We start from the raw sequence: 24409 nt of genomic DNA on the forward strand, positions 1-24409 counted from the left end.
TAAGCTCATGTTATTGTTGGTGCAGCCCTCTGACACAACTCGGGTTTCTCCTTACATGGGCAACTTTCTTAATAAATCAAAGTAAAACCTCCAGGTGTTGGTGAGTGAGACCCAAACTTAAGGGGCATAGGGACTGATCATTTGTAATATTCAAAATGAAGTGTGTATCATGCACCAGTACCAGTAAACAGAGCGGGCTACACTGAGTGGCCCAGGCCGTCTCTCTGCAGCGTGTATTTAACACAGTCATAGCGCTGCGATGTGACACCTCCTTCTGTCTTTGGGAAAGTATCAGAGGAGAGCTGTCAGAGGATTAAAAAAAGGAGCAGTTAGCTGCAACAACACACACTCCACATTAAAGCAAATTGCTTGGTGCGATTGTTGATGGTTTCTCATTGTTGCGTCCCTCTCGGTTGGAGCTGTGATGTTGATTGTGGCTGAAGGGGCCTTCAGATGACTGATAAGCGTTGATGAATGAAAATGGAAATGCTTTTCAGCGTTTTGCCTTCAAAGGGAAATCAAATAGGGAAGAAGGAGAGGGGAGAGCGGAGGAGGGAGAATATTTGCCTTTTTGCAATTAACAAGATATGTTCTTTTTTTGTGGTCAGAAAAATGGAAATGGCTTTTAAGGTCGTAAAGGTCGAGCGCATCGAAGCATGGTGGCTCCGCAATTACTCTTCAGGCATTGGCCTGATTGGGGGGAGGGCGAGGGGGGTCCGGCCGTGCACCAACGGTCGAATTAACAAGACGGCCGGCTCCCTGTTGAAAAGATCACATGTGATTACCGTACATCAAACAGACGGAGCGCTCAAATTATCTCCTCTCTCACTGTGAAGCCAGAGAAAAAGGGATAAAACGCAGACGGCCTGATTAGTTAAAGGCTTTAAATGTCAAAACTTTCACTGTCCACAGCTTGAATGACTCCACTTCCCCCCTGCTCAGAGGACAGGTGGGGGGCCGTCCTTCAGTTTACACAAACTACAACAAATGTCCTCGTGACATAACCGAGGACATCGCTGCACTGAAGCTTTTAACGATAATTAATCTGATTCTTTCAGGTCTGTTCTCTCAAATTGTGAACAGATAGCACAACGTTAGCTTTAAGATGTTCATCAGGAGGCCGCCTGGGCTTTTTGAAGATGAAAAAATCTGCAGCAGTTTCTTACTATGCGCTTCAAAAATAAAGAACAGAGATCGAAAAGTATTTGCGTTCTCAGGATGCTGATGTGTTTTCAACATTTGCATCCCCGCTGAATGAAAACAGGATGTGTGTGTTCAAACCTACACACACACCTTCTAAAGTCTTCCTCCACACTGTAATGATCTTCTTGGAAAGCCTCAGCAATCCCTCCTTCGTTTTCCATTCCTCTTGTCCCTGATGAGCAGAACCATCCCTTCATCATCAGCCGCACCATAATGTACTTTAGTCTGGGGATGGGGGGGAGAAAATGGGAGGTAAGATTGAAAACAGATTCACTTATAAGCTGATCTTACATTAGGGGGATGTATATAATACACTGAAGTCATCAAGGCTTTGTTCGCTACAGTCAGAGTGATGCATGGGCGACCCGACACGCCGCAGATGAACAGAAACTTCCCCTCTGAGCAGGTGAAAGAGAGATTCAGGGAGTTCCCGTTCACTGTGAAGAGTCCAGCTTTCCTGCAGACTGTCTCGATTCAGCAAAATGTGCTTCGAAATTTGTTTTTCGGGCACTTCCACATTATTAAACATGATGTCAAATGTATTGGATTCCTGTCATCAAGTTTTTGGCACTGATTTCCTCCTAAATACCTTAAACTAATAATTACACCAGCTCTGAGAGGACCTGAATGCAGCACGCTTTCTTGCCCCCACTCTCTGTGTTCCCTGCTCTGTATTATCATATCAATAAAAAACATACGAAAACAAATATCACCTCAGAAGTCACCTTGACTCGAACGCCATGTGTCAGTGCAGGTAGGAAAAAAAAAGAGGCCAAATTCAAAACTCTGCTCAGGGTTACGTTCAAGGTCACTCCAACGTCCCAGACATGTTGGCACCTTTGATGGAAAAATCACATCCAGGGGATCAAAAAGAAGTCAATAAAGGTTGTTGTGTTGCAGCTGACACAGAGCAGTGTTTACCGAGGTTCAGTTGGGATGATATTCACAAAAGATGATTCTTGGACATTCTGGAGACTGTTGGTGATGAATTTTTGCCAATTTGAAATCAAAAAGAAAAGCAACTTGTTATTAAAATTCAGAATTCTAAAGCTTGAAATATATGAGATTAACAAAGCCAACCTTAATGTCACAAGGCCCTTCAGTTAGAAGGCACATTAGTCAGAAAATCAGAGGGCCAGGTAGTCAGAAGACCTGTTAGTCAGGATATCAGAAGGCCTGATAGTCAGTGGACCTGTTCATTAGAAAATCAGAGGCTTGTTAGTCAGAAGGTCTGTTTATCAGAAAATCAGAAGGCTTGTTAGTCAGAAGGTCTGTTAGTCAGAAGATCAGAGGCCTGTTGATCAGAAGATACATTAGTCAGAAAATTAGGAGGCTTTATCTTAGAGAGGCCTTTTCTCAGAAAACCAGAAGTCTTGTTAGTCAGCGGGCCTGCCAGTCAGAAAATAAGAGCCCATTCATCAAAAATTAGAAGGCTTGTTGGTCAGAAAGTCAGAAGGCCTATTGGTCAGAAAATTAGATGGCCAGTTAGTCAGAGAACCAGAAGGCTGGTTAGTCAGAAAATAAAAGGGCTTTTTAATCAGAAAGACCTAAAAAAAGCCTAAAAAAATAGTTTGTATTATAGAATAGCAACTAAATCCAGATAATTTTTTCTGCCTTCTGTCTAACAGGCCATCTGATTTTCTGACTAACTGACTTCCTGACTAGTGGGCTTCCATAGTAAGCTGTAGACAAAAGCTTAATAAATCTGCAGTTTGCCAAAAATTCCCTGATTTCCTACTGATCCGGGAAAATTTCTCAGTTTGCAATGGACCAGTCTACCTGGCATACCCGGCACTCAGGTTTAGGTGAATTACTGCCACCTACTGGAATAAATCGACATTATAACTACAATACAACAACCCTATTGTTAGATGGTCCATGAGCCAGAATTGAAGTGATGAAAAAGAAACTAAGTTAAAATCACTTCCAGTCTTACAGTTTACTTCTACACATTCACTGAAGCTCATATAAACCACTAATTCACTTTTTTAAAACCATTCGTGGGAGTGGTTTTTCCATCAGCTGTAAAAAGAAAATGTCAGTCCACTCTAGATTTATTTTCAAGAAGTGATACAACTTTTGATGCAAGATTAAAAATCAAATATGATGATATTCCAATTTTTTTATTCATAAAACCAGGACCCTGAAATTTCTCTGTGGATTTGTTGTTTTTTCTAAATGAATGTAATGCAGCCAACACTTTGCTGAGAGACAGTATCAAACGACTGAACTAAATTATCCTCTTTGGGTAAAGAAAACCATTGTATGGTTTCTTTTTTTCTGGGATAGTTTATTAATTTTTGTGACGGAGCCTTGATGTAGAATTCAAGCTTTCTGTTTAAAGAGTGACGACTAAACAAAAACAAAATCACAGGCATTTACAAACTAACTTTTAGTGAGTTTAAAAAAACAAACAAACAAAAAAAAAACCTCAAACACAAGAGTTTAAAGTGAAGTTTAAAGTTTCAGAAGCTCAGCTGGCTTAAAACTCTCAGTCACACTGAGTAAATGAAGACCTGGCAGCTGACTCCGCCCCCTTTAACAAGCCAATTATTTCACACCTGTGGAGCTGAACCAGGAAGTGTGGGCGTAAAGTGACCAAACAACTGAAATGCCTCCCTCATTTGCTTGTGAAGAATGGAATGATAAATAAGAGGATATCACACCTGAAAACACTTTTTGGGTCATGTCTCAAACTCTGGACTGCTTTTATTTTTCCCTCCTGAGTATTTCTCTCTGCGGTCACAGTGGAAAATGTGGTGTTGAAGGTTAATCCTCTGATTCAGACTGAAGGAGACGCTTTGTGATGAGGCAGACTCAGCTTCAAGGCCTGCCGTCGGACAGTTTGATTTTTTTTCAGCCTCCCCGGATTTCTCTGGAACAACAGACTGAGCACACGTGAGCAGGTACGTCTGATTCATGTGTGGTTTTACAATGCAGTGTTTGCTTTTGCTGTGATGTGTTCATAAGGAAGACTGTGCTGTTTCACTTAAACTGATCTGAGGCTCAGTTTTAGTTTGAAGACAAGTTGAGCTAATTTGTTTACTTTCACCATCCCAACCTGACTTTACATTGAAGCTTGTTGGTATTTGCTGGACATTAATGAACATTAAGTTTTGTTTGCTGTGCTTGCTGAGATTTTTGTTGCACTGTGTGTGATTTCTTTGGCTGGTTATTTGTTATGGTCTTTCTTTAAAGCCGTTATGAGGAAATTTTGGTATGTGATGATTCTGGTGCCTTCTGTGGACAAAGTGTTAGTCTTTCTTTACGTCAACTTTTTTCTGGACATGTGTACCACATAAAAAACAAACAAAAAACTCTAATCTTTTGCATATTTCAAAGATGTTTCGCTGGAAAAAAACTGAAATCTTATCAAGTGTTTATGTCTTGTTTTCGGTATAAAATGTCTTTTAGACTTAATATAGTGTAGAAACAAAATAGAAAATGCTTTATTTTATTTGTGGCATTGGTGTTTGGTGTTAGCTCTGTTAGCCATGTCTGTGAATAGCATGATGCTACTCTGCTTTCTGGTATTCCCTCTGTTGCTGGGTTAGCACGGCTAGCTTGTCCATCTTATTGGAGATAGATCTTACGTTCCCAATAACGATGGATGGAAGGACAGGTCCATGTCGTCACTTCTTAGCTCACACCTGAGAACCAGCAACTCGTCCTGACCTCCTTCTCCTCACCTTGTGGGGAAACATCTGGCCTAGCACCAGTTAGCAATGACATGCCACAGGCTGCCAACAGTTGATTTCACATGGAAACAATGCAGCACTGGATCTCCAGACAAACACAGGAGCAAAAATAGTAAAAATATTACTGAAGACAAAACCAGTTTGGTGTCCACGACCAACAAATAAACCATACAGAGTAGTGAACCACTCCAAATGCAAAGCAAACAAAGAGAAAAGTTTCTTGCATTAAGACATTATTCTAATTTTAAGCAAATTTTTGAGCAAATTTTTTCTCTGGTTACACTGGCAGATTTTTTTAAATTGTTACAAGCAATTCCTTCCTCAAACTGTTACTTAAAATAAGACAAAAACACTTGAAAAGATTTCGTTTTTTTATGCAGTGTTGAATAGGCACCATATTAGATTGCTAGGATTAGCTGCCAAGAAACTAGTTGCACAAGAGGTAATTTTTTTGTTTTGAAAATTAACTGAGATATTTCTTTGGCTTATTTAATCGAGTGCCACTAGTTTTGCTGGAATAAATCTCTTTAACCAGCTGTCCTCACTCTGCCTGATCATAAGTAGCAAAGCTTTTATAAAAAAGAGCCTGTGTAGGGACACAGCATCAGCCCTTGAAAGTGATAAACCTGCAGACTGTGTGTGGTGTGTGTGGTGTATGTGTTTGTGAGAGTGTGGTTTGAACAGGTTCCTCTTTGTCTTTTTATTCCAGATTCATAAAGTTTTAGCCTGATTGTGTTTTCACATCAGTCGTCAAAATGCATTTAAAAAACAATTTAAAACCAGGCTGCGAGAGGCCAAGAGCTGCTGTGAACGGCCGAATAAATAAAAGCAATGATGATGATGCCAGCGTCAACCCGAGACCACAATCAATCATTAGTGAGGAAGAGTGTGTCTTTGTGTGTGTGTGTGTGAGGGAAAGGACAAAAAGAAGACATAAAGTTGATGCCAGTGATGTCTATTATCGATCATTTGCATACAGAGGTGTGTGGATGAGGACAGTGTGTGTGAGTGTGTGTGGAAACTTTGTGTGCGTCTTCAAAGTGCTCCATCTGTAATTCCTCATAGCAGTTAATTCATCATCTGTGCTGAGGCGTCGAGGCGTCCGGAGGCGTTTAGGACTAATATTTCAGCTCCCATTACGGTGGCAGAGCAGAGAGCTGAGGCTTCGCTTTGACCTTTGACCCCAGCCGGGGGAATCGCAGCCTGACCCCATCCATCAACGCAGGGAGAGGGAAAATATTAAGAGGCGAACATTATTAGTTAGATTACAGGGGAGAGAGATTTAGCTGTCATTTTCAGCTGGCAGGGTGGGCGGCTGTCATTGGCTGTCTGTCCAGTTACCTGCCTGTCTGTCTGTCTGATTGGCTGACCCGAGTAACTGTCTGTCTGACAATATGACATTAGCTCGTACTGAGTGAAAATTCAGTGTCCATGACACAGAAGACTCTGACTGTCACAAAAAAGTTTCATAGACTCTTCATGGGTTTTACATGTCACACACCATTTAAAGAGGGGGAATTCTGCTTCCCCACACTGCATAAAAACTGGAATCTTATCAGTGTTTTTGTCTTACTTTCATAGGAAAATGTCTTTTAAGACTCAATCTGAGCCACATTCACCTGACATGTCAAGACAAATGTCCTGTTTCAGGTTATTTAAAGACAAAAATGAGGTCTGAATTGCTTGTAACGAGCAAAAAAAACTATTCTAGTTTAACGCAAATTTTTGAGTAATTTTTGAACAAATCCATTGTCAGTAGTTTTTTACTTGTTACAAACAATTCAGACCTCATTTTTGTCTTTAAATAACTTGAAACAAGATATTTCTCTGGACTGACCACTTGAATGTGGCTCATATCAAGCATAACAAGACAATTTTTGCAGTGCATATTTTAAGCATGGTTGGAAAGAAACGATGCTGGACGTTCATACTTCATGTGTGCAGATTTTCAAACTGCTACGTATTCAAATACTGTAGAAATCCCTGAGTCGATCCATAATCTGCTCAGAATGGTCTTTAGATCTTTATGAGACTTACTGAAATGATGATGTCATCACATAAGGATCCCTTAACAGGTTTATGACACATCTGAGGGGTGGGCCTCAAACACCAAGGTCTGCCCTTAGCTCCGCCTTTGACAGGCTTCCAGACGGCTGGCCAATCATAGAGACTGGTGTTTGTGGAGTGGGGAGCCTTGAGCCTGATTTATGGTCGATACATCAGCAGGATCTGCGCAGCTTCGTGCGGACAAATGGCGTCATTTTCACACCTATGCCCCCTCATGTGGTCCTTTTCACGCAGTTAATATCCGCCCTGCACACACTCAAAAATTTCTAACATTCCAAACAGAGAGCGCGGAAAAGATGGCGGAAGAACAGGATCTCCTAGTGGTCGAAGTGCAGAAATACAGGCATCTGTATGACTCTTCACACAGAGGTCACCATGACAACTGAGTGGTAAATAATTCATGGCGTGAAATTGCGGCCACTCCTGGCAGAGAAAAGGAATCGATTTTAAGAACCTGGAAAACTCTCCAGGAAAGGTATCTCATGTTGTAAACAAAAGCAAACTTCTTCGACTCTCGTTTAGTACTCTGGTAGACGTATGTTTGTGATACACTGCCCCCTGCAGTTTGGGAATGGACACCAATGGATGCCGCGCAGGTGTAAAAAAGCATAAAAGCCTCATGCCTTCTCTTGCGAAGATCTTGTGCGTCTCATGCAGAAAGCACAACACAGCCTTTAAAGAGACAGCAGCTAAAACAAATTGCTTCAGACAGACAAAAAACAAGTGAGAGAAAAATAAGGATTTTGTTGAGCTGTGAGTTGCAGAGAAACAGAATAAAGTAAAAACAAAACAAAACGAGCAAAAAAAAATCCACCTCTTCAAATGACCAAGGTAAAAGTCTTCCTCGACCTTCCCCTAAGGGTTAGCGTAAACTGGAATAAATTTTACATCACTTTCTTTAAGAGTACAAAATGAAAGTTGCTGACACTTGTCATCTTTTCTAACAGGCTGTTAGCTCATCAATCAGAACTCATTGAAAACACAGTGTGTGAGATTTGTCTGCTGTCTGATGCTTTGGAAATAAAAATGATGATTTCTCTGTCAGCTGCTGTCGTTTATTGAGGACAGAAAAAAAAATCAAATCAGGAAACAGAGACGTGTGATCTTTAACGGACTGATGGTCGGCTTAATAGAAAGGCACGCGCGTCTGCAGAGATGACAGGCTGCCTCCAGAATGGATTTAGAGAGACATGACGGGGAATTATTGACTTTTGTTGTGTTTTACAGCCAGTCAGAAAAACTGATGACAGCTGACGGTGTGTGTCTGTGTGTGTGAGTTGAGGATAAGTGGATAAGGGGACTCAACTTGAAAGAGTGTGTGAGGGTGTGAGGGTTCTTTCATGTACAATGGGAAGTGAAAGAATCTGGGTGACAAAATTGACCCTCTGAAAGCTGGACCGTAGCGCAAAAAGAAGTGGTTATTGACAAACAAAAAAAGTCAAACATTTTATTCAAAATTTCTGACGCATGTCTGTACATTAATGACATTTTGAAATGAAATCACAGAATCAGCAGGAGAAAATATGTGTGGATTTTATATTTTTTAACACTCTATGAGGCGTCTGTATCCAAACTGGAGGGGGCAGTGTATCACACATGCACGTCTACTACAGCACTAAACTAAAGCAGAAGAAGTTTGTATTTGTTTACAACCATTTAGTTGCCAATTCCTTGTGTGTTAAACAATTTCACGCCAGAAATTGTTTAACACACAGTTGTCATGATGATGTTTGTGTGACGAATCATAAGCTGTGTTTCCATTTTACCATTTCGCAAAATGAAAGCAATATTTCTGAAGTTTTGACAAAGAATGATTGCGCCTTGCCTGTGTTTCCATAACGACTAGAATTGTGCACAACTTTAGTAAAATAATAACTAACGTCTGTATGGACACTACACTGATGTTGATGACGATCCGTGAACATTAGTGTTTTTATTCACTTGTCAAACTGTCAGCTGTGATCATGCCAACTCAACACATGTAGGAACAAAACGCTGAATGAAAATCATCATCTCCAGCTCACCTGTGCTCCCACTCACCTACACACCTCCACCCTTCCCTCCTGCTGAACTCTGACTCTGACCTGCGCACAGCCTTTCTGATGCCCTCACGGCTGATCGTGGCTGAGGAGATGAGGGAGGTTACGTTGTCATGACAACATGACATGTTTTTGAGAAAAAGGTGTTTCTGTGCACTACGGCGATAATCTTCTGGAAAACTACCTCATGACAATGTAAAAATGTATCAGAATTTGAGCAATTTTTCAAAAGTTTGGAGTTCCCATTACATTTTTTATTGCAATATTTAGGTTTATATTTAGGGCTATATAAATGCCAGAATTTTCATACTTTGGATACAAGGTGTCCATGTGGATGCTTGAAATATTTGGATATATTTACAGCGCGTTAGTTTTTCACTTGAGAAGGATTGTGCAAGGGGGTGAGGCAGCTAAAATCACGTTCTGAATTTGCCAAGTCTAGATTGTTTCAAACCCTGATTTCCCCATTTTTAAACCATCTTTGGGTTCTCAGTTACTTTGTTCAACTCTTGTATCAGTTGATAATGAGAAATATTTTATGACTTCTTATTCAGAAAATGCAGTTTTGACAGTTTTTTGAGAACAAAGTGAGATTTCTTAGCTTTTGGAGCCAGCCTCTAGTGGACACTTGTGGAACTGCAGTTATTGGCATTTCTGCAATGACTTATTTTTTTTTTATGCCTTAAAGTTGCCACTTGGGTAACAACAAGCAGCCACCCCTGGTTTTAAAAAATTTGATGCCAATACAGAAGTGCCTAAAACTGCAGTACTCAGAGTACCCACAAGGGGCTTCAAAAACTTAATGTACAACAGCTTTAAAGAGCCAAAATGAACTTCTTTAGAATCTGGTTCAAAAGCACAGTTCTGGTCCATTTTGTTGGATTAGTTAGCTTTTCGTGGTAATACAGAGAAAATAATCAAATTTATTTATTTATTTATTTATTTTTCCTCACATAATCCCTATTCATTTTTTTTCTCTTTTGAAGAAACAGGCCGCATTTAGAAAAGGAGATTATTGTAACTATTTTTTTTTTTGGTGGGCTATTGTTTTGGAGGCTCAAATTTGACATTGCAGCCAATGCCATTTTCTTTGTTTTTTTTAAGGCTAGAAGGAGCAGTTTTTGGACAGGGAGAAGGACTATTTATTGCTTTTCCTGTCTCCTAAACAAGGGCATAATCATAGCATCACAATCTTGGCATCACTGAACATATTCAATTTTTTTTGGAGCCCTTGTCAGTCATGGGCCTCTAGAAATGTCCTTAAAGTTGCTGTGAGGTGTTTATTTGATGTTGATAGCAGTGACACCTGTGGCCTGAATCGGTACTGCTTCCTGTGATAAAGACCCTGTTTTCCATGAGCACCATCACCCACTGTCTTAGGGAAGTGACTCTTGCTGAGTCTTTGTTTTTGAAGCAAATGAATGGAGACTGGATCATATTTGGTCCACGTAAAAGGAATCAAGGTTCAGAGGGAAAGTTTTAATTTTGGTGCTGATAATCTCATTTTAAATCATGGATTATGAATAGCTGAATATACAAATAATAGAGTATTTCAAGATTACTTATTAAGTCCCTACACTCCCAGTCACTTCTTGTTGAGAGATGACAGGAACACAATCATTGTTTCCTTTCAGTCACTGTTAGCTTGTTAGCATTTCTGGAGTCGGCCTGTATTAGCCTGTAACAAATGAAATCTACCATAAACACACAAACACACAGAGTCCTGCTGCACGCGGACACAAAACCCATCAGAGACGCTCATCTTGTTGCTTCTGAACTCTCGGTTTATTATGGCTCCACCCTCTGAGGACGCGCTCTGCCGATAAGTCTCACCCGCAGAACTAAAACTCCAATTTGCATTCTGACATTTTCATCACAAGGGATTCAAACCCCCAACTCTGTAGGTTTTACTGCCCCCCCTCTTGCCCTCCATCCTTATTGAGCCACCCAGGACACATTTTCAATATTTCATCCTCCTCTGGATCCATCGAACCCTTTCCTCCTCCTCCTCCTGGACCCCCTGCTGGGACTGCATGGCTCACTCTGAGAGCCCCTAATAACCTCCAGTTCTCGTCTGTCCTCCGAAACAAAGCATTGCACTAATAAAACGTCCCAATTGAGCTGATTAAATACCAATAAAAACACACAGCTCGCCTCTCTGCCAGCCTGCAGTCTAAATTGGATCGCAGCTCTAACCAGCAGCTCCTAATGAAAACCACCGCTGCAGCCCGGCCTCGCTAGCCCGCAGTACAGTTTACCCCTCTCCCTCTCTCTGTAATGAAATCAAATGAATTGGACTGGAGGTTTCAGGGGAGACATGCTGGACCTCCTTATAGAATTAGGACTGAACGGTGTGTGTATGTGTATGTGTGTGTGTATGTGTGTTTTAAGCATGCCCACATGACCACTGACTCATACTGTGTGTGTGCAATATTCGTTTAATGTAATATCCATATCCCTCTGTGATGTGTGCATCTCGGTGTGTGTGTGTGTGTGTGTGTGTGTGTGTGTGTGTGTGTGTGTGTGTGTGTGTTAAGGTTCCAGGCTGTGTGTGTGTGTGTGTGTGTGTATGTGTGTGTGCGCGCGCGCTGGCTGTATTAGTGAGCTGTGACCAGGTAAAGTACAGCAGACAGAATCAGGACAGTCAACCTGCTGTTATCCCTCAGGACAACACACACACACACACACACACACACACACACACACACACACACACACACACACACACACACACACACACACACGCAAACACACACAGCCTCTGCTCCAGCAGCACAACAACAAACGCTCAGCCTTCACAAACACTCTCCATCGCTCTGTCTTTTTCTTCTGGTGAGGTGTGTTCAGGTACAAATGACGAGTGTCAGCATAAAATCAGCAAAATTTAAACAGAGCATCATTTGTTGTAAGGTCGTCTCAAAAGTGACGTTACAAGATAATTTGAGCCATTGAAAGAGAAAGTAGCATATGGATGCATTATTTGTTAACCATTTCTTTTGGTGATTTTTGAAAAAATCAGTTTCTCTGGGTGTTTTCACCTGTATGGTTCAGCTACGTGACGTGATATCATCATCAGCTACATGCTTTGCATGTCTCTGTAGTTTACATTGATTGGCCACTTGGCCAAATCCTACTGCCTTCTTTTTTTTATGTCTCAGAAAACAATTTGAAAGTTTCAGTATTTTTGTACCTTGTTGAGTTGTCCCCTTGTAAAAATCTTCTGACCCATGTACCTCCATGGCTCATTTTGTTTTGGTGATGATTCTTCTTTTTTTGGTAGTCATGTCCCCATTTCTTGTGATTGGCTCAAAGCTCTGAACCTTTCAAAATAATGCTTTAACACTGGGCTTGAACTAGACCTTGATATAATTTGATCTGGATTAAGACCAACTCTTTTGGTTGGATCAAGGTCTGGCTGTTTGGTCTGGTCCAGGGGAAGTTTCAGGCTTATCATCTTGGTTCAGACCACACTGGAAAGTCCAAAAGTCCAGAGCAGATGACATTGCTGTGAAAGCCCTCTAAAGTCTGGTACACATTACAGGATTCTTCAAACCTTTACATATTTAGACACAAAATCAGCTCTATTATCCTACAGTGTATACCCGCCTTAAGCGTGGTCAAACATCCTTGTGCCATCCATCAGGGGGCGATATGGGGAAAATATGTCAAGAGTTTTTCAAGGCGGGATCAGGATCAGGATTTTATCAGGGTTGTTTTTCATGTTCAGACTTTTTTGACCTACAAACAGTTAAAGCCCCAAATATTTCTCATCCTGCATTCTGAACTATTGTTATGTTCTTTTTTTGTTTTCTTAGCTGCGTTTCATTACTTTGGTCAGGTCTTGTGTCCTCATGTGTTTTTTTAAACTGTTACATTTTCACACTATGATGAATTCATTAATTCAAAGACGTCAGCTGTAAGAGTTCTTGAGTTTTTGCAGGATGTATTGAGTGTCAGAGTTAGGCGACACTCCAAATCTAAAGGATCTCCAAGATGCTAAAGGCTGGGTTATGCTTTCCGCTAGAACACGATGCACGAAAATGAGACGTTGTGGCTTTTATACTTTTTAACACTCTGCAAGACATTCCCAAACAGCAGGGGTCAGTGTATCCCAAACACTCCTCTCTCTTCCCACTCATCTGCATGTCTTCTAAGAGAAGTTAGAAATTTTTGAAGGTTAGCGTCAGAATTTGTTTAGAAGAAGACCGTGCAAGGGATCGAGGCTGCCAAAAAGATGTCATTTGTCCTCATGAAGCTGCGTGGATCTAGCCGACACATCAAGTATAAACCGAGACTAAGAAGAAGAGATCAGCATTCCCAACATGCACAACAAAGAATTAACTCGAATTCAAGGGTTTCATTTGATGCTTTATTCTACGTTTCCACACTGATCCAAATGCAGCAGTGGCTGTGTCATTCAAAGTGGCGACTTACAACAATGACACAGCAAGGTGTTTTATGGTGAGGAGACTCAGTTCAGTGCAATAAGGGAGTTTAAATGCTCTTTTTCTTCACCTTCTTTCCACCAAATCACCCAAAACCTGTGCCGGTGAATTACTTGTAAACTCCCCACCTCACCACATCACCCACTCACTTCTTAATCCTGATGACTGGTAATGGCAAATCAGGCCCTGAATCTGGCTACACACCGTCCAACGTGTGTCCAGCCTGAGGCAGCTGTAAAGGAATCTCAACGTAAGTGAATGTTGCATGAACGCCGTGAATCTTCCACACTATTTTCTGCAAGCTCAATCCAACTTTCAGCAAACTTTTACAGGAGCACGACGAGAGAAGTCTGGATGAAGTCAGGGGGGATGAATTCAGCACACCCACAGCTCTCCAGGATCAAGTCAGGAAATATTCAGGAGTGCTGAGGGTTTGTGAGAGGGACTTAGGATTTAAGATCAGTCTCAGGACTTCCTATTAAAGTTCTCTCTGTCTTTTCTGCCTCTTCTTTTAACCAGCAAGAAATCAGGTACAAAGTGTTTCCCTTAGTCTGTTTTCTTGTTTTATAGATTCTCTTTGATTAAACTTGAGGGGTTTTCTCACAATATGTCAGACCCAGCTTTTATTTTAACTCTACTCCTTAATATCTGTTTTGTTTTCTTGATGCACTCTTGTCTTGGTCAGTTTTGGTGGTCTCAACTGTAATGGTTCTTTTTGGGAGTGTGTTTCAGAGTAAAACTGGTCATTTGTGCATAAAATTAAGACTGAAATAAAGACATGTTTGGCACAAGACAAACAAACAAAAAAAATAATAAGAGAAACTGTAAGGCAAAGTAGGTGGAGATAAGTTGATGAATTTAGGAGGAGAGAGTGAAACAACGTGAATGAGAGGAGAGGAGAGAAGAGGAGGGGCGTTGGAGTGAGTTGGAGAAAGGGGAGGAGACAGCATGAGAGAGGGAGAGTGTGTGTGAGTGAATATGAGTTTATTGGGGAGTCTGATCACACAGGGAGCTCCAGAGAGCGCGGAGAGGAGCGCAGGACGGCTGCAGCTGAGCCCGGATCTGATTAAGGAGGAGAAATAACAGAGAACTCTCAGAAACATACACACCTGCTGATGAGCAAAAAGCAGAAGCAAAACGCGCAAAACTCTGCCCTGACTTTGCATCTCCAGCTTCTCCTTCTGTTCCCAAAAGTGAGCACTGAGACATCTGAAAGAGGGCTGAAATAAATGACACACTCTCCTCCAATAAACCCTTAAGATGACACTTGATTCTTATCATGTTGATTGACGTTGGATGGTTTTTACGCGCGGTGAAAGTGGCGCGTCTTTAGGACACTCCTTTCCAAAAGACGCAGGGCTGAAACGGTGAAGACTTTAAAGTTGGAAAAATCTTGTAAGTTTTTCTTCTTTGCTACGCTCCGGTACAAAAAAAAGTTTTGCGGTGTTTTCTTCACATTTGAGTTGCGTTTGGAGACTTTTATGACGCGAAAAACGAAGTAAAGTAGCAGAAACGCGCTCTTCTCTATGGACTGACTCCATCATGAGCGATACATGAAATGAGAGTCCAGTTTACTGCTGCTGCGTTGTGCTGCACTATAAAGCCAGAGGAAATGTCCTCCTGCTGAACAAACAGCGCTATCAGTCAATCTCTCTCTCCCCCCTCTCTCTCTCTCGAGCGCAGAGGACACCACACATACACACACACGCACACACACACACACACGCAGGCGCTCGCCGACATACCGACACACACTTTGGCGCTGCCTCCGCTTGCTGCTGTATCTCACCAATGTCATTGCCGAGCTCGTGCTGCTGAGAGCCGCGCGCTCGCTGGGTGAGTGAGTGACTGACCGACCCAACGTCTAACTGCTCTCCTTTAGGTCCGCTGTTTCTTCAGAACGCCCCACCGACCCCACCGGCAAGATCGCAGGCGGAGGAGAGCCGCGGGGACCGGGATGTGCTTCTCAGATGGAGAGCCGGCGGCGGTGCCCGAGTGAGAGCGGAGAGTCCGGAGCTCCTGCACCCGGAGAGAAGAGCACGGGCACGGCTGAGCTGTCTGTCTTCACTCGGTGAAATCAGCACCTCTTACATCCACACATCCTCTGATCCCACTGAGTGCTGAGTGGCAGGAGAGAAGGGGAGACCGCGCGCACCGGAGACACCGGGACCATGATCCGGAGCTGCACGCGGGTGCTCGGAGGTTATCCCTAAAGGAGAAGAAGAAGAAGAGGAAGACTAAACATAAAGGAAAAGCTTTGTGACACATTCAGCTCGTGCTGTTTACTCCCACTAATCCCATTAATCTATTGATCAACTGATTGGTGACTGCTTTGCGCACCGGAGACGCCGTGACCATGATCCGGATCTGCTCGAGAGTTTCATGCGAAGGTTAGAGAAGAAGAAAAGCAACAAGAAGACCACTGTTTGTTTGTTTGGACTCCAGAATCGATACCTCCATTGAACCCAGTGATCCTGCTGATCAGTGACTGGTCTGTGCTGGGAGAGAAGAAGCGAAGAAGAAGAGGAGCAGGTTGTTAAAGCCGCTTCAGAGACCATGATCAGGATCTTCCCGGATTTCAGCGTCCAGGTGACGGCCTCGGCCGGTGGAGGACCCGGGGGTGGTGGCGGAGGAGGCGGTGGAGGCGGCGGGATGGTGGCTGGACCCCAGGTGGGTCGGGTGCCGGTGCCGGTCCCTGGAGCCACGAACGGGACCCCGCAGAGCGTGCAGGGGATCACCGCCTACCAGCAGAGGTATGTGGGGCTGCAGGGGGAAACGACCTGTGGCGTTTGGAGAGTGGAGGAGTTTAAGAAAGAGAAAAGTGAGCAGAGAAAATTCCTGAAGAGTGTTAGAGCTGCTTTAAAGTCAGATTTATACCTCTGATATCTGATTTTTGATGTTCTCTTTTAAAAATCTGTAAACTAATGTCAGGATGTCTTCTTCTGCATGTTTTCCTTTAACGTTTGGGCATCTCTAACTCAGTGGACACTTTTTGATTTGATATTATCAGATTGTTTCCCCTAATATCTAAAAAGGACACCATGCTATCAGCTGCTTTTTAAAATCAAACTTTGAGGAATCATTTGTTATCCTCAAAAGCAGGTACATGAGTCAGCGGAGTGTGTGTGGAAAAAGCTTCCAACTCTGCAAAAACCCGGCCTTTTTCTGCGTCCCTCCAAACACTTCCTCGCAAAGAATCATCTTTTGATTTTGATATCTTACAGGAGGATTTAATCCAACCTCCACACTTTGTTCCAGGGATTATTTCTATATGTGAGAGCAAGTTTTATCTTTCTTCTTTTTTTAACACTCAGGCGTTTGAGTGTGTGTGTGTAAAAGAGAACAGCAGAGAAGTGGAAATAAGAGGTCCAGGTAATTCCTTGGAAAAACTGGGATGAGGTCGAGCTAATTCAGTGGAAACACTAGAGGTGATTTATGGGAAACGGAGGCCGAGTGTGTGGAGTCTTTCCCAGCTGCTCCAACCTGTTTTTCAGTGACAATCCCCCCCATCCGTCCTCTGTTATTTCCTTATTTCCTCCACTCTGGATCTGAATGATTGCCTCCCCGTCCGGCCGCTCAGTAGGGTTGTTTTTTCTAATCATCAGGAGCCATGGGGGGGCCAAACACACCCCACACACTCTTGCCTTATTACCCTTAAAACTCTCTGTATTATAGAGTGTATAGCTGTGTGTGTGTATGTGTGTGAAGTCTGAAAGCTATGGGGAGCAAACACAACATAAATCACAGCCGGGGCCTCTCTCTGAGAGCACTGAGAGCGTCTCGGCCCTCCAGAGCAACAAATAGGAGCAGAATGAGGGGCCGTATTGTTATTTAAAGCAGGGACTCTGGGCACAAACAGACCCCTCATACATCCACCACACAGCCGTATGTTTGTGTCCATATGTGGGAGGATTACGGACACCTTCCTGCTTATTTTCTCTGTTTGTCAGCGTTTGGAAAACCCCCCTCGAGGACCCTCTTCTGGTAAAACTTTGAGATCTTTGAGTCTGGATTTTCAAACGCCGTCCAGCTGCCCTCCTTCTTCTCTCCCGTCTTTCTCGATACGTAATGTCCCCCCCCTCCCACAACAAACAGCTGGGAGCTAATATGTTTATACATTACGCTCCATTATCCACGTCGCCTCCGTTTGACTGCTCTCAGTAAGCAGAGTCGAGACGGAGGAGAAGGAAGAGGGGAAAAGCCAGTCCACAGCGGGGAAGAGGGCGCTTTGATTTCAGCGGACCAGGCTTAAAGAGCAAAAATCTGTTTCAAAAAGAAGCAAATGAAAAGCTGAAAGATGCCACATTTTACGTCACATGAAATAATCCTCAAAGTGACAGACTCTAGTGTGTGTGAGTGAGTGTGTGATGCGATCAGGGGTCAAACCTGTGACCTTTCAGCGTTCAGGACCGACACAAACCTGAAGCTGCTGCAGCATCTCGATTTCGAGTTGAAGCTTCAGCTCCTGTTGACGCTTTCCTGAACACACCACTGCTCGTGTGCCGCTCTGCAGGCGCCCAGCTCTCGATGATGGTCGCCGTTTCTCCTCCTCCTCTCTTTTTTGCTCTTTATTTTCCGCCACAGCAGCGCCTGTAACCCCGTGTTTGTGTGGAGAATACCCAGCATGCCTTTGACCTTGACAGGTCATTGGTATAGAGAGGGAGGCTTTTCAAGCTCGCAGGGCTGCAGCCTGGGGGTTAATCACACAGCACAGCGATTAGGTTACAATGAATTATACATTATATATAAAAAAGAAGAGGAATTTAAATGAATGTTGAGGGAAGAGAAGATGGGAAGAAAGAGAAGGAAGGAAGGAAGGAAGGAGGAAGGCGGCGTGAGATTCTTTGGGGGAGAAGAATAATCCGTCTGTGATGAGCAAGCATCAAAGCCTGCAGGGGGATATCTTGAAGTGGACTTAAATAAAAGAGAAAAGCAGAATGACGGGATTTGAAGGGGTGAGAGTTTGAATTAAAAGGCGGAAAACAAACTCACATTTTCTTTCCTGCAGATGAAAAAAAACTTGAGGAGGAAAAAAATACTGCAGCACAAAAGTTCCTGATTTTAGGATGAGAAGTGAGACATTTGCTGTGATGTCTTTATTATGACACTAAAGGAGGAGAGGAAGAAGAGGAGGGGTGTGTGTGTGTGGAGGTGCATGGATCTGATTCACAGGGCAACCATCCAAATAAATCACCCGACAGCCCACGCGCACGCTGCTTGCGTTTTCATTATTATTATTTTTTGTGTGATGTTTAAAAATGGGATAATAGCCCCGCGGTGCAACCTGTAGTACAGAGGGAGAGGGGGGGATTAAATAATAAAATAAAATAAAACACACACACATACACATACACACAAACTGACTCCAACTGCATCTGAGTGGCGTTGTTGCGCCGGGGCTGGAGAAAATACCGGAGATGTGTGGTGTCCCTTTTTTTCCCTGACAGCAGCCAGAGGAGGGAAAAAATGCTCCGTAAAAGCGCAGAGACTCTGACCGAGCAGCGACGCTCCGCCGCGGGGATTTTACCGGGGATATAGGCGCTGCAGCAGCGCGAGAATGTAAAGATTTGACGCGCCTGTTTGGCGTTTTTTTCCCTCCTCTTCCTCTGGAGCGCATGCAGGAAACCCTTCTGTAGTGCCAACCCGTGCGAGGAAAGAAAAGGAAGCGAGAGCACAGACAGAGGAAGAGACAGCGGGATCTTGACAGGCATCCACCCCGGGTTCCCCCTCACTCCGCGCGGCATGCCTCAGCAGCTGCTGCAGCCCGGTCCTCGCCTTCGCCTCCACCGCCCGTTGTTTCCACGCTGCTGAGCGGCAGCGGCGGCGGCGGACAGAGACAAGCACGAGACGCACGCACGGGGAAGCACAGCACAGCACGCACGCACGCCCATACACACACACATACATACACATACACACTCTGACACGTTCTCTCACACACGGACATGGCTTTGTCTTAACACACCGACCATGACGCATTGCTGTCAGGGCGCAGCGCACCGCCGCGGCTCCGCGTCCAGATCAACCTGAGGAGAGCGGAAAGGATCAGAAAGTAAGAAACACTGAATTGTTGCAGGAAGATGGCGCCCACCAAGCCGAGCATCCAGCAGGACCCGACGCGGAGAGAACGGTAACGGGGCTTGGATTTTTGTTCCTGCACACACACACTCTTCCTCCTCCTCCTCCTCTTCCTCTGCATGTTTACAGCTGCACACAGGCGGCTGTGAGCGGAGCGGCAGCCCAGCGGCTTACCGGCTGTTCCGCGTCGCTTTGCGTTTTATTCAGAGTCTGGAGGCGTCAGAGGAGGGACGCTGTCACCCTTTCCAGAGGAGAGTGGAGGTGTGCGTGCTCGCTTATGAGTGTGTGTGTGTGTGTGTGTGTGTGTGAGAGAAGCTTGTGGTAACAGGTCGGTGTTGTGACTGTGTTCGCTCTGCTGCTGCTGCTGTCTTGGCTTTTCCTGCCTACCTTCACGTGCACATGTGCGCGTGCCGTATGTTGACGCTCTGAGCAGACAAGGTGTGTGAGCGTCGAGGAAAAAAAAGCACGTGCATGATTCCTGACACACGTCTGTTAGCCTCACTCTGTGTGTGTGTGTGGAGAGTGAAGTAGTGCTGGATCCAGTGTGTTCATATCTAAGTGTGTTTGTGTGTGGGACATTCCTTGGGTCACCTGTGCGGGTCACACCTTGCTGTGACCTTAAAGCTGGATTCTTGGCTGTGATTGTTAAGGTGGAAACCTGTTGATGAAACATTCTCGTCTGACGTGTTTCAAACTTCATCTCAGAGTCTGAAATCATTTCCTGGATGAGTCACCTGTTGAGCGATCACATGACTTTGACCTTGCTGTCATTTGTTGTCCTGTTTGTAGTGAAGAAGCTTTGTGTCTGTCTGTGGCCTGCGTGACCTCTAACCTCTGCTGATTCTTGTGCGCTGGATTCCTCTCTTCTTGTTTTCACTGTGCGGTTGTCGCCTGTTGCTTCGTAAATCTGAATGTTGCAGTTTGCTTTTTTAAACGCTGAATCTTCCTTGCTTGCTCGCTGCGAGGAGGCTGCAGAAATACGATTAAATCTCCTTATTTCTCCTGTTTTTATGACGTTAGTTTTCTCTGTGATGTGCAATTTTCCTGCAGTTGTAACACGATCGCTTTGGTGTGTGTCCCACTGGACTTTTTCAGCACACGTTTTTCTCACCTGTTGATGTAGAAACAAACTCTCACACTCCATTTTCCAATTCCCATCACTCGTGTTCCTGCATTACAACATATTTGACACATTTCCTTTTTTTCTTTTTTGATCGTCTGCTTCTTCCAGGAAAATTACGAGCATGCTAAAACTGCACAGATTGTCTGCGGATCGATCCAACTATTTTGATAAAAACATTTTTCAGACGTCTGCTCACTTTCCATTGCTGGTTGAAAAAAAAACGAAGCTGTTTGAGGAGCTGTGATAAACATTTCTCACCCTCTTTCTCTTAGATTAACAATCCTGAAAATATTGAATAGATCTGGCAGATTAATTGCTTCTAAAAATATTTGTTTGTTGCGGCCCTGCAGCGAGATTACTCATCAATCCCCGCGCCTCCCTCCCAGCGTTTTACTCCTTTCAGACACCAAACAAGAGAGGGTGAAATGGGCCTTTGCTGTCGCGCGTCATGATTCTCTTTTTTGAATAAGTCAGTCATAATTGTTTCCTCACATTTCTGAAGATTTATTCTTGATTCTGATCATTAAACCTGCACAGACACAGATAAACGTAACACAGAGAAGTAGACGTCTGTTCTTTGTAGCGTTTGTTTTCTTTTTCTTTCAAACTAAGGACTCATTTTCTGCACGACAACATGAAGTTTTTTCTTCACTTGCTTTTATTTTCTCCCAGGTGTGACAGGAGGTCACTGTTAATTGTGAGTCTTCTTCTCTCGTGTTGTTTGCCGCGACACAGAGAAGGAAAAATGAATCCAGCCAGCAGTGGCACTGTCGTGTATGAGAGCTGAAAATCCTTGTCAATGGCAAAACAGAAAGTGTGTGTTTCAGGAGAACTTTCAACTTTTACACTGTCTTTTCGTTTGAGTTGTCATGCGACAAGAAAGAGCTGACGGTTTTGTTTCAGTCGTGGTTCTGGCTGCAGAAACCTTTCCTGTTAGTTCAGGTAGCCTGTGCGTCCCATGTACAGACGCTGCAGTCTTTGTTTTAGAGGTTTTTGGTTTGACTTTCAGCTACGATGCTTTGCTGCATGTCTTTCTGCACTCTCTGCTCTCCTTATTTCCTTACTTTCTCCACCTGTCCTATCACTAGAGCAACTAAACTCCAATCCTGGCCTCTTTTTAGCTGCTTCCTGTCAATTTTGAGAATAATTTCAAATTTGTTTTAATAACTATTAAAGCTCTACTTCAAGGGTGTTAAACCACGTCAAGTTTAGGGGCAACAGATCCTAAGTATCACAGGCTGTGGTGACCAAGAATCTGCAATTCTAAATCTCTTCTTTTAACATATTGTAAATTTTGCAGTGACTCTCGCAGTGTCTTTCCCTTCCTGTTGTTTTCCTCTATAACCTCCAGTATTTCAACCTCTATTCACTCAGGTGTGAATTCTTGATGTTTGAGAAGCGCTTTGTAACTCCGTAGAGAAAAGTGTGATTATAAATCATCATCTTAATTGTAATAATCATTTAAAAATAAATATAAAACAATAATGATAAATAAAGAAAAAACCCAGGCTGCATGGTAGCGCAACGGTTAGCGCTGCAGCCTCACAGCAAGAAGGTCACCTCGGCCGGTGGGCCTTTCTGTGTGGAGTTTGCATGTTCTCCCCGTGCATTAGTGTTGCCAACTCCTCAGCATCGGAAGTAGCTAAAGGCCTACTGGTCACTCTAAATTGTCGCTCGGTGAGAGTGTGTGCATGAATGGTTATCTTTCTCTATGTGTCAGCCCTGTGATTGGCTGGCGACCAGTCCAGGGTGTACCCCGCCTCTCGCCCAATGACAGCTGAGATAGGCTCCAGCCACCCGTGACCCTGAACAGGATAAGCGGTAGAGGAAGTGAAATTAATGAAAATAAAAAACCCTCAACGGAAAGGAAAGGAGACAGCAGTAGAAGAAAAGTCATCAGTTAAAAACACAAGATGAGTAGAATCAAGTCGGAAGTAAAATAAACCATCAATCAGCCGAAACACCAGAAATATGAAAACAAAAAAAAAAAATCTTGTAAACACGAGATGAAAATACGCAAAGGTCCAACAATTAGTACAAGAATTTTAGCACAAATTTTTAAAAATATTTGAAAAAACTTTCTGTTACGAAAATTTAAACTAAACTAAATTCATGGCTTTAAAAACATCAATTTCTTCTTTTAAACCTGTGATTTTTCACACCTTCTGTGCATGACTGACGATCAGCATCACCTCTTAGGTTGGGTCGTCATTAAGATAAGATCAAAGTTTTGGTTAAAACCAGGGGTGGACTAATGCACAGGCTCACCTATGCTGCAGGCTGGGGGCCCCACATGTGCAGGGGCCCGAGGCTCCAGGGGCTTGATTTGTATCCTATGGGTTCTCTGTCTGATTCTCTCTCAGCTCTTCAAAACAACAAGATACATTTATCATGGTTTATTCAATTTAATTATTTATATTTATCAATTATTTCTAAGCAAAGAAATAATAATAATAATAATAATAATAATAATAATAATAATATATATAATTTTTTTTATGAACTGTTCATCGTCAAGTAGTGCTGTTACTTATAGTGTTACTTTCAATGAATCTGTTAAAAAAATCTTTTTATTCTCCAAACACTTCCTCTCTCTAGAGACCAAAACTCTGCAGGATCTGGAGGTTGCAAAAACCCAAATATGCATCCGAGCAATTTTTGCAGACTGATAGGAAAGAGCGAGATTTATGTTGATGTTCACAGTTTTAACGTTTTATTTTCATGCTGGGTTTAACAAGCTGCACTGAGACCAAGGAGCTGTTTTTCCTCCCTGAAAGTCTGCACTGAAAAATGGAAACACAGAGGAGTTTTCTTTTTTTAACTTTTTGGAAGTGGAAAAAAATCCTGGATGGGGAAAAGATTTTATTATGAAAAAGTTCTAAAACTTATTTGTTATTTCCTACATGGTGTCAGGTTGGATTTTATTTATTTGACATCTTATTTTTCATGCTCTGTAAAAGTTGAACGTTATCTGTGAGCATGTTGGAGTATTCATATTTACCGTGTTGCTGCAGTTTGTTTGCACACGCAGTTGAGCAGCGTACCCTGCAGACTGAGCAGACTCTGAGGTTTCAGGTCAGTGCTGAGCAGCAGATTAACAGCCGGCGATTTGCATACGTGTGCTGTTAAAGAGCGGGGAGCAGAGCGGGGTCAGAGGTCAGATGTATGGAGCTGAAATTACACTTCAGTGCTGTCCAGCTTTCACACTCCCTGACTCTGCTTCAGAGAGGTTTCATCCTCTCTAAATTGGAAGGAAGCACCGACCTGACGGGAGGAAGTGGGATTCATGCTGTCGCGTGTGAGACTTATTATCTGATCTCACCTCCACCTTCCTGCCCACCTGCTGAGGATGAAACTCTCTGGCTAATATCACTTTAATCCCTCTGAGAAAATTCGCTCTCTGTCCCTCAAACTGAATCCTGAAGAAGGTTGAAGGAGCTGACGGGTGTTTCTAGATCTAGGGCCTCAAAATAAAAAAAGTCTGTTTAAGCAAACTAAATAGAGTATTTACTCAAATTCTAATAAACCTGTTGAAACATCACCTGTATGTAAAGATGCACAGCGGCTCCTCATGTGAAGAGTGAAGCCAAAATACCTCCTCAAGTTTAAGTTTTATCACTCTACTTTTTTGTTGGAATCATAACAAAACACATTTATGGAGAGATTTAACATTTTTCACCAGTTTTTTTAAAATCATGCTGACATTAAGCTAATTCTGCCAACAGGAAGTTGACTGTAAAGCACTGTGGACGAGGC

The 24409-nt window shown here is 43.1% G+C and overlaps 1 protein-coding gene across 4 annotated transcripts in view; it reads left to right on the plus strand.

Moving 5' to 3' along the window:
* Positions 1-3832: 3832 nt before the first annotated feature.
* npas3 (neuronal PAS domain protein 3) overlaps positions 3833-24409 on the plus strand; it is a 343632-nt gene continuing 323055 nt past the window's right edge. The window contains exons 1-2 of one of the 4 annotated variants that reach the window (XM_074692832.1): positions 3833-4109; positions 15335-16205. In XM_074692832.1, coding sequence (XP_074548933.1) covers positions 16009-16205 — 197 coding nt within the window. In that variant the 5' untranslated portion in view covers positions 3833-4109; positions 15335-16008. Of the gene's footprint in view, positions 4110-14810; positions 16206-18864; positions 19583-24409 lie in introns of those variants that run through there. The other 3 variants (XM_074692831.1, XM_074692833.1, XM_074692834.1) reach the window with 3 other exon arrangements.

Source organism: Halichoeres trimaculatus, unplaced genomic scaffold, assembly GCF_033239565.1.
Source record: "Halichoeres trimaculatus isolate MK-OKI-2021-1 unplaced genomic scaffold, fHalTri1.1 fHalTri1_scaffold_17, whole genome shotgun sequence".
NCBI classification, from domain to species: domain Eukaryota; kingdom Metazoa; phylum Chordata; class Actinopteri; order Labriformes; family Labridae; genus Halichoeres; species Halichoeres trimaculatus.